This window comes from Gossypium hirsutum, chromosome D05 (genome assembly GCF_007990345.1).
Source record: "Gossypium hirsutum isolate 1008001.06 chromosome D05, Gossypium_hirsutum_v2.1, whole genome shotgun sequence".
Lineage (NCBI taxonomy): Eukaryota > Viridiplantae > Streptophyta > Magnoliopsida > Malvales > Malvaceae > Gossypium > Gossypium hirsutum.
In genome coordinates, this window is record NC_053441.1 from 1,286,499 (window position 1) to 1,300,324 (window position 13,826).

The following is a 13,826-nucleotide window of genomic DNA, read 5'->3' on the forward strand; positions in this document are numbered from 1 at the left end:
TGTCGTCTCTAAACATGTCAAAGAATGATTTCAACGGTAGCATTCCCTCTTCCTTTGGTGATATGAGTTCACTGCAAATCTTGGACTTATCTAACAACCAATTGTTTGGAGGGATACCTGAACACTTTGCCTGGGGTTGCTCTTTATTAGAAATCCTTGCATTGTCAAATAACACATTACAAGGACCAATTTTCTCTACAAATTTTAGCTTAATGAGCTTGTCCCAGCTACAATTAAATGGAAATAACTTCTCTGGAATGATCCCAAATGCCTTGTCTAACTGTTCTTTCTTGGGGACACTTGATCTCAGCAATAACTATCTCTTTGGTAAGATACCAAGTTGGATCGAGAGCATGTATAGTTTGTCAACATTTGACGTGAGCAGAAACCAACTCTCCGGTAGGATACCACAATGGATGGGAAATACTTCCAATTTGGGGCAAATTGACGTGGCAGATAATCATCTTCAAGGTTTAATACCACGGGCATTTTGCAATCTCAATCGCCAACTTCAATTTTTGGACCTTTCCATGAACAACTTCTCTGGGATTCTACCGTCTTGTTTCAAGCCGTCAAATATAGAGGAAGTTTATTTGTCTAAAAATATGCTGCAAGGACCGCTGCCAAATGCTTTTCGTAAAAGCTCTTTCTTGGTGACTTTGGATCTTAGCTATAACCACTTCAGCGGTCACATTCCAAATTGGATTAGTAACCTTTCTCAGTTGAGTTATCTTCTCTTGAAGAGAAATCACTTTGAGGGTGAAATTCCAATTCAATTGTGTAAGTTGCCTCATTTAAGCTTGATTGATCTTTCAATGAACAATTTGTCCGGTGGCATTCCTTCTTGCCTAAAAGTTACTGCACTCAACAAGGTACCCGACCATTATAGTTGGATTTCTTATAATTTTTTGGGGGCAAATAGGTCAATATCCATTGAAGAATCAATAGAATACACAATAAAGAGCAGATCCTACACATACAAGAAAAGAATCCTTCAATACATGTCTGGAATTGATCTTTCCTGCAACAAGCTTACTGGTGAGATTCCTCATGAAATAAAAAACATTTTGATGCTCTATACATTGAACCTTTCCCACAACAGCTTGATAGGACCAATCCCACGTGCGTTCTCTAACCTCAGGGATATAGAAAGTCTAGATCTTTCCTACAACAATTTGACTGGAAATATCCCTCCTGAATATGCGTTGTTACATTTCTTGCAATACTTCAATGTATCGTACAACAACTTATCAGGGAAGACCCCCGAAAAGATTGGACAATTGGGAACATTTGATGAAAGCAGCTATGTGGGGAATCCTTTTCTTTGTGGCTCATTGGCAGGAAAGAACTGCTCACCGATTGCACCACCAAAGGCTCCGAGTGACGGTGCAAAAGACCATGGCTTCATTGATATGGATGCCTTCTACGCAAGCTTCTTCGCGTGTTACATAGTGGTGCTATTGTGTATTGGAGCTGTGTTATACATAAATCCCTATTGGAGGCAAGCGTGGCTCTACTATGTACAAATGACAATTAATTCCTGCTACTATTTTGTGATGGACAATCTCCCCAGAAATTTTGGCTGTTGAAATATATAGCTAAGCAAAAATTTAAATAAAAGTTTAAGCTTTTTATTCCTTATATTCCCTATTCAAAAATTTAAATAAAGAATCCCTTGATTAATCTACATATGTGACCATTCAAATCAATATTACTTTACTGCAACAATGCAATGATATTAACATCATAGCATTGGTTGTAATTTCAAGAAAAAAATGATAAAGTGATAGGAACCACTTAGATAATACATGTTTAAGGTGCAAGGCATTGACACAGTTCGACTGGTAGGGTCCGCCACTGCACTCTCCAAGGGATTAGTTGTATGGTATTCTATCCCTCGGGTTTTTAAGACATTTTTACAACTTTGAACAGCGAAGGATTTTCTTAAGGAACGATCGTTATTTATCAATTTAATTAACTTATAATCAATGTGTCCATATTCTCAGCATGTACGTTTGCTCTGCTCTCAACGTGGAAAGGCGAAATCAAACAAAAGATGCCAAAAGAAAGCCCCGGGGAAAATAACGCTTACATTATGCTGCACATCAATTCCAGCTTGTGCTGGACATGATTATCGTGATGTCGTGACAGAACAGGGACTACTCCGTTCAAGACCATGACCAAGACCCAACCCCAGAAGCACTCTCTAAGTTCTTGCCTTGCTATGGTGACTGTGTTTGCAGTTGGAAGGATGAATGTGTGAAATGGTGTTGCTAGAATTGGCATTTATAGCAAGATGGCCATTTCTGTTTGCGAGACTGCGAATCACCATTTTGTAACTTCAAATTCCTCAGCATTTGTGCTACCCCAATTCCTTTAGAATGTTCTATATCTTCACAGGCCTCCACGTCTTCATTATAGCCTTTGAACAGGAAATCTGTGCAGTTCTTGCGGCAGCCATGATCATATGGGTTTTTGAATAGACCACCTGCACCCTTGAGGTAGCTATAGCGCATTACGTTCGCCATTTCATTCGTGGTTATATTCTGTGATATCTATAGCAAGAAAAGAAAAAATAAATACCTCCCAGTAAACAGAGTAATCTAGAGTTTCTAAAATCATTAGTGTTCCATGTAAATGAGTTAGCTGTACAACAATATGAAAATTGTGGCCCAAAGAAATTTATAAGCCTTTTGGCCAACCCACAACCATGAAAAGTATTATTTCCAGATAAAGAGACAACTAAATATCACTAACTCACCTGCGAAGCCTGTACAGCGGTTAACGATGCCACACCGAAGAAGAGGAGGAAATCCATAATCAAAAATGATATAGCACTGATATGATGAATACCAGCATGGTTCATCCATTGTAAAAATGACGATGGAGCCATTGGATCTGTCAAGATTCCTATATATGATCATAACACATTTGTAAGGTATTCAAGTTGGCCTAGGGAAAATAGTTTGAACTACGAACTGAATAAAAGACATACTTGTAATAGTAACTCCACCAGTAATCAACATTGCTGATACTTCCAAAACAAGGAAAAGAAAAAAATCCCATTTGTTTTTCTGCATCACAAGAAACAATGGAATTAACGGAAGATACAATGACTGCTCATCAAATAATTAAATACCATTCTCTTTTCACATGGGAGGTAGACCTATAAACATGTTGTAACCAACAAGCAATCACACATCACCCATATTCGTAAATATTTTCGAAGAGAAAAGTCATATAATAAGAGCATTCAAGTCCCTTAAGTTGGTTGTCTTACACGTGGTAAATGGAACATTAAAGTAATAATACCAGAGGGAAAAACATTTAACTCATCGGCAACAAAGCACCTTGCCAATACAATTTGATACCCAAGGACAATGATGGTCAAATTGTTCAACACAACGATTACAAATGGAGCAGTGTTTTGCGCGAAGAGGTCTGACAATCTGATGATGATATCAAAATAACATAGCAAAACAATTAGAATAAACAGGAATATACAAATGAGTAAGAAACAAGCAATACGGGCCATATTAGGTGATCACCTTGCATGTCACACAAAGCTGAGACCAATTTCCAGCTAGTAAAGCAGGATTATTTCTCTCAATCTTCAATAACGGTTCCTAACAGAACATATAGAGGATATATAAAAAAGAAATATAGTGAGAAACTAATTCAATCAATTTAAAGGAAAAATAAAACATATACACGACTCAAAGATATATAATGACAGGACTAAAAACAATTAAATTTCATGAATAAAAAGATTAACAAATCAAAAAAAAAAATCAGTTAAGACTTTATAGGAAAAACTCAACGCACATCATCTTTCATATTTTGAAGATCATGGACATTCATCCTGATATAACCGGGATCCTTTCTGCAAAGAAATTTTAAATGCAAAATAACTACATAAGTTCACTCGTCAATGTATCCAATTACTAGCAAAAACATGCAACAGATGTACTGATCCAGCCCTGGTTCTCTTACAGAGAACTACCTGATAATGTACTTCAATTTGATAATGTATCTCATATTATTTTATAGATTCATATTAATGATACACGGCCCGTTTAAATCTTCCAATACATGATATGCTATTTTCTAAATAAAACAACTCCCTACCACTCTAAACCATTCCCATTCCCATTCCCACATATTTAACTTAAGATTCACCTAACAGAAATAAACATCAGAAAACTTCAAGAATCTAATTGCTAGATACTTGAAACTAATCACAAGAAAAAACTAGCATTAAAAGTACCTGTCCAGTAAATTATTTCTGAAACCTAAAAAAGGAAACTAGTCAAATGCTATAAACAATCCCTTCATAATGATTCCAGCCATACGATGACTCCAAAAACTATTCTCTATTAACAGTTGCTATACTATGAAAACCAAGGGGGAAAATGAGACTAACAAGCTCATAAACAGAAAGCTAGACAGTCTCCAAAATAAATGTAAGCAGTGCAAAAATGGCCTAGCAGACCTTTCTGCGGAAAAAGAAAATAAGAAAGAAAAAGTCCATGTCAAAAAAGATACCTGCTACACCTATAAAACAAAACCAAACCGGCAGATGCTAGGAAAACACCCGACCATGCCAGAAGGCCAAACCCAGCTGTCAACCTTGGCAGATATGGAGCTGCAACAGATGTCCAAATCCACAAATAAATGGGTAAAAGACAACAGAGGTAGGTACTGTCTTGATGATATGGCACAATTAACTCACACGAAGAAATCCAGAGACACACCCATTAAGACAGATTGAATATATGTCACCATTAGTAGCAAGCTACTGCACCAAAGAATTGGTGCAAGTCTTAATTTAGAAAGTTGTCCAAAACTGTTGTTCCGACCACATCCTTTTTCATACAACCTTCTAGCATTACCCTGTAGAATCAAGTGTACAAGAAACATAAATAGGTAGCAGTATAAGCCGGATGATTTCATATACACATCGCTTTAAATGATAACAAATAGGAAATTTTAAAGCTTTTTAGGAGACAACTAACAAGATCAATCAAAATCAATTATAATTGCATCCTAATTTCTTCTCTCCTAGTGAAGTCACAAATTTTCAAATGCAGAACATAATTTTTGCCTATGCAAGGAAAGGTTGAGCTGTCCAACAACAAAATACAGCAAAAACATAGGGAAAATACAGAATCATGTTGTGCCTAGGCAAGGAATGCATATGGCATCAACCATTTAAGATGTTCCCAGAAAACTAAAACAAATAGAAAGCACATTTTGAACATTTACATCATTTTTATTAAGTATTTTTATGGTATATTCTTATCAGTAATTATCTGAAAATTTTTCTATGCGGCAGAAGAGGAAAAGTAATGTCTTTCCATTCAGCCCAAGGCATTCATCAGTCAAAGCTAAAAATCAAGAGCAACTGTGTGACATTGAAAAACATATGTAACAAACAGTAAAGCAAAAGACAATAATTCACCAAGTTAAGATGATATGAAACAGAAACCTACAAGGAAGATAGCAACTTCTCTGTGATTTTTATCAGAAGCAAGCTGTTCAGGTGTGAGGCCACCATTATCAGTGACCATCAAGTCCTCCTTCTTGCCAGCCTGTACTAAGACTGTGCAAGCATCTAGATTACTCCTAATAGCTGCCCAATGGAGAGGAGTGCAACCTGATATAAAGATGAAACATGGTTAACAGAGGAAAATTACACAAGCAATCAAATATTTCATGAGTAAAAGTTGATAAAATCAGATTAACCAGATTCCCTAGAAAAGGCACTTAATATCTGAGAATCAAAAAATACCTTCTTTGTCCTGACGCCCTCTATGTGCATCAAGAAATAAAAGAAGACGTATGCAATCAGCAAAACCTTTATAAGCAGCCCTAGTGTTGTCCATATTGAAATGAAGTCAGATTAAAAATAACAGGCTTGACATTTGTAAAGTCATCACATAAACTAGCATTTTTTTTGGGGGGGGGGGGAGGGGTTGAAGTGCTCAGAATTGTAAGCAAATTTGTTAAATTTAACAAAATAACTCTTAAGGGATATTCCACAGAAGGAAAATTGAACACACAAATTATAGCTCTTTAACATTTTCAGAATGGAAACAATGACAACAGAAATTACATAAGTCAGTCAAATTTTGACCAAAAAATTGTATATCTAGATTTACAAGCAATTTAAGGAGCTTATTACTATCATTACTAGGCAGAAAATGCAGACATTAACATACAAAAGAAATTAGCAGCACCCTTATCTTAGACCATGCAAGTGAATTAAGAACAAAGTAATATGTAGAACTCCTCAAATACCAGTGCAAAGGGCTTCGCCCATCATTATCAGGGACATCGGGGTCAGCATTCCATTTTGAAACAACATGATAGAGAAAAGCAGTTTGACCATATTGTGCAGCAACATGTGCTATCTGCGTCAAATTACAAAACTAAGTATGCATCATCTGGAGGTTGAAATAAAAGCAAGAAGTACAATTCAGTTATTATCCCATGAATCCACTATTAAATTGTAAAGCATCAAAAGGCAAGAACAAAGGTTCAGTATCAAATTAAGAAAAGGAACCTACCCTCGTGTTCTAGGGTTATAGGCAAATTAAACTTCCAAGAAAAAAAGGTATGTCAGCAACAGAAGTGAAACAACAATTCCGTGATTTCAGGTTGTCTTTGAGGTTCCAGACAAGTTGAACAAATATCATCTCCAGATACGTACCTAACCTTAACTAAAATGCATAACAAAAACATAACTTTTCTGAGACCGAAAATATCAATATGATCTACTATTTTCATGGAAACCATATTGCTGAGTTATAATTCTCCTTTGTGCGTGTATGATGCCTATGCAGATATAAACCAACTTCAAGCAGAGAGGTGAATGTCTAAAACAACTACCATTGTTTAAACATTAACTTACATCACTGATCACCGCTTCAAGTCCATATGAGGAAACAACACTAGTTTCTTGAATAACACGGATTATGGCACAAGACACCATAATGAAGAAAAACTAACCTGGTAGCCATTGATGTCAGCAGCATCCACTGCAGCACCCTCTTGGAGGAATAGCTCAGCAACTTGTATTGCACCGCGGACTGCACTCCAGTGCAAGGCCGTCTGCCCATTATGATCCGTCGCATGTACATCTCCACCATGCTAGACAATCAAGACAACCAAAAACTAAGCTAAACCAATTTAACCCAATGAAAGCTTCAAGGCCATCATGCCATAACTAAACCTAAAATCTAAACAATTCCAATCCAAAACTCAAAAAGCATGAGTACCAAAATCCAGCTCAGTAAACCCAATAAAAACCCAATTCAATGAACCTTTAAAAAGAAAATGAATTCCACAAATTAGAACGAAACAAATCCATTTAAATAAACCCAATAAACTCCATCTCTCAATTTTTTAAAAAGAAAAATCCAAACTCTGACGGAAACGCCAGCTAAGCAAAATAATCACCAAAATAAAGGAGAAAAACCTCGATGATGTACTGAGCAGCGGCGGTTCTATTATTCAAAGCTGCCCACTGAAGGGCATAGTAACCAAGGCCATCAGTCTCGGTAAGAGAGCAACCCTCATATTCAACCAACCTTTGGAGCTTCTCCAAATCCCCATAAGTAGCAGCGGTGTAGACATCGTTCCTCAAGTTCTCATCATGAGAAACACCTATAACCCCATTATTCCCTCCCCTGTATCCATTTCCATTCGCTACAACGTCACCGGATTGCTTCAATGGCAAAACTTCTTCAACCACCTCGATCTCCGACATCTCCCAAAAACCCGACAACCAAAAAAAGCTAAAAAACAAATTCTTTTCTCCTTTTTTATTATCTGGGTTCACTTTTTTTCGTAAACAAAATCCGGGCTAACTTTGTTTCTCAATAATATTATGGTTTCGCCATGGAAATGTGTGAAGGCGTTTAGGGTTTTTCAGGAAATAGGTGGGTTTGGGGATGGTTGCGCTTTGGCGTCCTCTACCCTGCTGACTGATGAGGCCGCCCAAGCCAATCCACAGCCAAATCCTACTTTGCCTGAGTTAATCGATTATCTGTAGGAATTTAACTTCTATTTTCGATAAGGTGCTCTTCCTGTTTCAGGGGAATTTTGGCTTACAGTATTTTTCAATATTTTCACATTACTCCCATTAATTTTACCTATTTACATCCTTTCTCTTTACCTAATGAAATATTATAATGTAGGTATGAGATTTAGTTTTTTTTTTTAATTATCCTTTATACTAACATATTATTTCATGCATAAAGCTTGTGGAAAATAATTACGTAAAAATATTTTATAAAACTTTTATGTAAAAATCTAATTTGTTGAGATCATGATTTTTGGAATCAAATAAGTGGTCAAATCAAACAAATCATTGATTCAGCTGTAATTAAATTAATTACTAGAAATATTAAAGATTTCGATTTAATCGGTTCAACTGTTAGCTTAAACGGATTAGTATTAGTGCGGGTCAATCAATTATTTCCCTTACTCTGAATTAGTATCTCGATCGATTTCGATTTGTCTGACCAATTCAATTTGTTTTCAACAACTATAATTGAGATAGAAAATTTGCAGTTTTGAATTATTGTTATTTTAGATTCAAAACTCATCCTATATGGATTTATTTTGACAGTACATTATTTTACATAAAAGACGAAAGTTTCGAATGCGCACAAATATGTCAAAAAAAATTTGTCACTAAAACTAACATATAAGTGATCATTTTTTTTTTGGGAAAATTCCTAATAAAATCATTCCTTATAAATCTGAGATAAAAAAAAGAGGTAAATTCCATGAGTTGGTTTTCCCCAAGAAAATGAGGTTATAAATAATTTGTTCTAGAAATGAGATTTTGCTATAGCAATATGATTCGATTCAGTATATGAAATTTACTCTAGGAATATCGACACAAGCTCAATAAAAGAACAGATCTTTTGATGAGATTACAGGATTGGCCATCATCCTTTCGAAATTTGGGATGCATGGGAATCAATGCAAACTCCATCTCTGTAAAGGAATCAATGCAAACCCTATCTTCGTAGTCAATGAAGCAAAGGAATACATTACACTAATTAGGAAAGCATAAGCGGGTTGGGATTCCAACAAACCGAGAGAATCAGCGAAACAATGATTGGTAGGCTAATGAGCATCAACACATACATAACATTCGGATGCAACAAGAGGAATGAGGTACTTGCATGAGTACTCTAATAAGAAATTCGTGTAGAAGAACTAGATCAACTCATGAAGGAAGACCTCGACATGAAAATGAAGTGGTTAGAAAATTATTAAGGTTGCGAGTACCTCTTGTTATTTTTTTTTTCAAGTAGATATCTTTTTTGCATTTTTAAAACAAATGATAGAATGATCGATTATATCATTAAAGAAATTTTTTTTTTTCTGTTCACTAGACTCCAGTATTTGTTAAATAACATGCACATCGTAAGAGAATAAGTGTAAAGCGTAATTTGATCTGATATGATCGATGACACATTAGCCTGGACAAAAATGAGAGTTAAGTATATATTAGGATAGACATAATTATGTAGTTATCTTGGGTCACTTGTGCTCTTTGGTCAATATATGTTTTATTTAAAAATTTTATTTTCACCACATTGTGGATATAGCATAGTCTAATAGATTATTAAGTTATTAAAATTAACCAACACCAATTCAATTAAAAAAATTAAAAAAAAATAAATTCTTTTTAAAATATAATAAGTATTATTATAATTTTTTTATCTTTCTGTTGTCTATATAAAATATATAAAAGAAATCTAAAACCATAATAAATTCACAAAAACATTCCATATATATAGTACGATTTCAGCTTTACCATTTGAAAAAAAAAAGAACATTCATTGAATTTTATAAAAAAATATTTAGTCTTTTATTTAATTTTTTATTCTTTTTAGTTATTAAAATTATATTTCTTTTATCAAATCACCAAAAATAAATAGAAATATAAATGTTTTTTAACTTTGTTAATGTGGCATATATGTAGATTGCCTTGTGAACAACATATCAACAATTAATTAATTAAAATATATAAAAATATTATTTATATTTTTAAAAAATTAATTAAATACCAATATATCACCAATGCAACCATTCACGTTTATGCTATATCAATAAAGTTAATAAACATTAATTATTCTGTTTACTTTGAGATGATTTGACAAAAAAATATATATTTAAAGACTAAAAGAAATAAAAAATTAAAATAAACAAAAAGTCACTATATCATTAAGTAATTATTAAATTTAGCACCTGTAATAATTGTCAACATAAGTTACGTTGTCACTGAATTCTAAAATTGTGCAACCCAATTGCAATCAGCATATTTTACAAGGTATATTTTTTTCAAGTTTGTTATTAAAAATTTCAATTTACATTAGATTTTGAATTTAATATTTTTTAATTTTGTTAGAGTACAATAACATGGCCCATGTTATATCTAAAAATTTAAAAATGTATATAAACTAAATAAGCCAAAAAATGTTAGTAAATTAATAAAAACTGACGTCATAATTATCATAAATTAATAGAATTGAAATTTAAGAAATAAACTGGGAAAATATCAAAATTTAAAATTAACATAGATAAAAAAAATTCAAAAATCAAAATGAGAAAAAATATTAATTATAATTATTAATTTATCCAATTCATTAATTACACAGTAGGCTCCATCAGATGAAATTCCGGAACCTCACACAAAGGACAAAGACAATTTAAACCAAGTTATGGTGATTCCAGAGTGGCGTCAAGTCAAATTTAATATCTTTTCAAAATAAATAAAAATAAAAAAAATACTATTTCCAGTCCCATTTCTTCTGCTTCCACTTCACTTGCCTCCTCTCATCCCATATCATTTTTCTTTCATCTTTCTTGGAAGTCACAAAAACAAGCCCTGGTAAATATCAATTTTTTTTGAAAACCAAAAACCCTAATCCCAAACCCTAGGGTTTACCTTAACCGGACCCAAATCCAGATCCAGGAACCACTCTGTGCTCTGCTCAGGTCTTTTTCTCTTTCCTTCTCTCCATTTTCACAATTTTTTTCAACGTCCTTTTTTACTTTTTATTAACTGATTTTGTTTTATTTCTTTCTTTCTTTAGGAAGTGTGTTTCTGTTTTTTAGCTTAGTTAAGGCAGCAATGGAGGTGGATAGTTTCAGTCCAGTTGAACAGAGCATCTGGGTATGTTCTGTAATGGAAGCTTTGTTGGCTGAGACTTTGGTTCTTGCTGGAAAATCTCTTGCTTGCCTTCTCATGCTGGTATATTTATTCTCTTCTTTGTAAAGCCTTTTTTTTTTCTTTTATAAAGTTCGAGACTTTGTTGTTTGCTTCATTTGACAAATTCTATACTTTAGGTTCTGTGCCAAAAACATTATATTTGTTTGTTTTTAAGGCTATGCTGCGTGTTTTGTGTCCCAATTTTTACTGAATTTGGTGGTTGACCCCCTCTTGTGTTCATTGAGATTTTTTGAGCTGCTAAAGTGTTGAAGTGTTATTACATTTTCAGTTGAGAAATTGTACTTTGGTTGTTCTTGTAGTTGTTAAGGGCAAGCTTCGAAATTGTGTGGACCACCTCTTGTTGGTCATAAATTTTCCTCTTATTAAGATTCAAGAATTGGCTTTTATGGAGGATTTCGATTTGTTTTCAACTTTTATTTTTCAAGTTTGTTACGATGTAGTAGCTTTTCTATGTCTGAAACTTGGTACTTACCAAAAATGGTGATTTTTTCCATAAGAAGTTTGGCTTAAGCTTTGATCTGATAATTAATATGATCTTCTTGCTACTAGAAAATAACTTGCCATTTTTTGTTTTGTTGTCTGCAATGAAACAATGCCATCTTCTTTAATGCTTGGTGATGACTATAGATTCTCTAAATTGCTGCCTGTGAGACCCCACAACTTTTAGTTTTTAGTTAGATTCGACTTAAAATAGCGGAATCCTTCTATACATTACCATTGATTTCTGACCTGCACCTTGTAGTGCTTGGCATATTTTCTGTCTGTATTATTGTGCATCCTAATACCATAACATTTTTATTAGGTCGCATTGCGCACTACCAATCATCAAGAGACTTTGGTCTTAGAACATTAGGGAGCAAGTTGATTGGATAAGATTGCTTTTGTTATCATTTCATACCGGACTACGTGTTCGGGGGAACCTGGTTTAAAATTTTTGCTGCTGTGCTTAGACATGAAAGTCTATCTAGATGACCTTTTTAGCTTATAAGGATTTTGGTTCACAGGTCTTATTTTGTGGCATCAGAGTTATTTCTGACTTAATCTGGAAAGTCTCTACTTATCTTTGTTTTAGCTTATCAGGATTTTGGTTCACAGGTCTTATTTTGTGGCATCGGAGTTATTTCTGACTTAATCTGGAAAGTCTCTACTTATCTTTGTTTGATGAAGATGGTTATTTTAATCATTTGAATAAGTTAACATGTCAATATGTAAAACACATTGGCTTGCGAAAATCTCATACTGAGTTGGTTACTTTTGCTTCTCCATGTCTGCAGACTGTTTTTCCTTTCGACTTCGATCTTTGATCTTGATTATGTTGTGGGTGGTAATATTCATATAAGGTCGACCTGAATTGAGGCAAAAACTTATTTTTGTTGCTCTGTAACCTTGTTGAATGTTTGTAGAAGCTTGATTTGCTTAGGATACTTTCTGACATGATTTAAGATTGTTATCGCAGACAGGATCGATGCTGAATTATAAGAATGCATCACTTAATTTGACTGCAGTGGATGAGAGGTAATGGAATTCCTTTCCTTTTTCATCTTAATTTACTATCAAATCATTGGTGAGAAAAACCTGACAGCAGGTAGGATTGACTTCTTTTTCAGGTTTCCATTTGATGAACTTCTAAAAATGGAACGTCCTGGTCCAGAAAACAAAGATGCTAGTGATACAGAGGATGATGATGAAGACGAAGACGAGGACAATGCAGATGATCAAGATGATGATGGAGGTGATGAGGATTTTTCAGGTGAAGAAGGTGAAGAAGGAGATCCCGAGGATGACCCTGAAGCCAATGGAGATGGTGAGAGTGACGAAGAGGATGACGATGACGACGATGATGATGGGGATGAAGATGATGATGATGACGATGATGGTGAGGATGAAGAAGAGGAGGACGAAGAAGATGAGGATGATGAGGTTCCTCAGCCACCTTCTAAGAAGAGGAAATAAATCTAGTCATAGGTCTTGAGATATTCTACTATTTCCTGCTTTTTTCCTCTCTGGGTGAGGAAATTTTAGTAGGGAGGGAGATTGCAGCTTGTTTGTTTGCTTAGAGTAGAAGATTCGTCATTCCAAACGAACCTTATTTCCAGCATTTGTCATGTAGTCATGTTATAGGTGGTTATGATACATATCATTGCATCTTGAACTAACAGTCAAGGCCTATTTGTTTAGTAGAACTTAGTATTCTTAGTAGAACTTGGGCTTTTCTAGTATCCTTGTAGGGTTTGATCAAGCAATTAGCTCTTAAGGTGGAAACTGAAGTTTATTCAATTATGCCAAATTAACAGGATGTGACTTGCCTGCACAAAATCTGGCTTTCTCAAAATGCTAACCTGTCGTTTCCAGGTTTTCTTTTTGAACAAAAATTACAGCTAGGAGAAGCTAATGAAAACTTTGGATGCACAAGTTGCCCATTGTCTAATTTCTTTTCTGAGTCACGGGTTGGCAGTGGTCTTTTGATGAATTCAGATTATTCGTATTCACTTCAGGGGGCTTATATTTGACCATCCTGTCCCAACTTTCGTCTGAACAACTTTCAATTGGTTTCAACTGAGTTATTACA

At 34.5% G+C, this 13,826-nt stretch overlaps 2 protein-coding genes and 1 pseudogene across 2 annotated transcripts; 2 read left to right on the forward strand and 1 right to left on the reverse strand.

The window, feature by feature from the left end:
* The first annotated feature begins 14 nt into the window (after positions 1-14).
* Positions 15-1,589, forward strand: LOC121217983 (receptor-like protein 1). The gene has a single exon (XM_041094807.1). It carries the CDS (start codon positions 15-17, stop codon positions 1,587-1,589), a length of 1,575 nt encoding a protein of 524 aa, XP_040950741.1.
* A 126-nt stretch (positions 1,590-1,715) lies between these two features.
* On the reverse strand, positions 1,716-8,123 carry LOC121217443 (protein S-acyltransferase 24-like; annotated as a pseudogene).
* Positions 8,124-10,730: 2,607 nt separating this feature from the next.
* On the forward strand, positions 10,731-13,456 carry LOC121217447 (phosphopantothenoylcysteine decarboxylase subunit VHS3). The gene is made up of 4 exons (XM_041093035.1): positions 10,731-11,022; positions 11,121-11,278; positions 12,714-12,772; positions 12,865-13,456. Exons 2-4 carry the CDS (start codon positions 11,159-11,161, stop codon positions 13,208-13,210), a joined length of 525 nt encoding a protein of 174 aa, XP_040948969.1. The 5' UTR covers positions 10,731-11,022; positions 11,121-11,158; the 3' UTR covers positions 13,211-13,456.
* The last annotated feature ends 370 nt before the right edge of the window (positions 13,457-13,826 follow it).

Excerpts from the sequence above, each read along its gene's own strand:
- LOC121217983 (XM_041094807.1), top strand. The coding sequence starts at position 15 with ATGTCAAAGAATGATTTCAACGGTAGCATTCCCTCTTCCTTTGGTGAT.
- LOC121217447 (XM_041093035.1), top strand. The coding sequence starts at position 11,159 with ATGGAGGTGGATAGTTTCAGTCCAGTTGAACAGAGCATCTGGGTATGT. Across the intron at positions 11,279-12,713 it reads TTGCTTGCCTTCTCATGCTG|ACAGGATCGATGCTGAATTA; the intron begins GTATATTTATTC and ends TTGTTATCGCAG. Across the intron at positions 12,773-12,864 it reads TTGACTGCAGTGGATGAGAG|GTTTCCATTTGATGAACTTC; the intron begins GTAATGGAATTC and ends CTTCTTTTTCAG.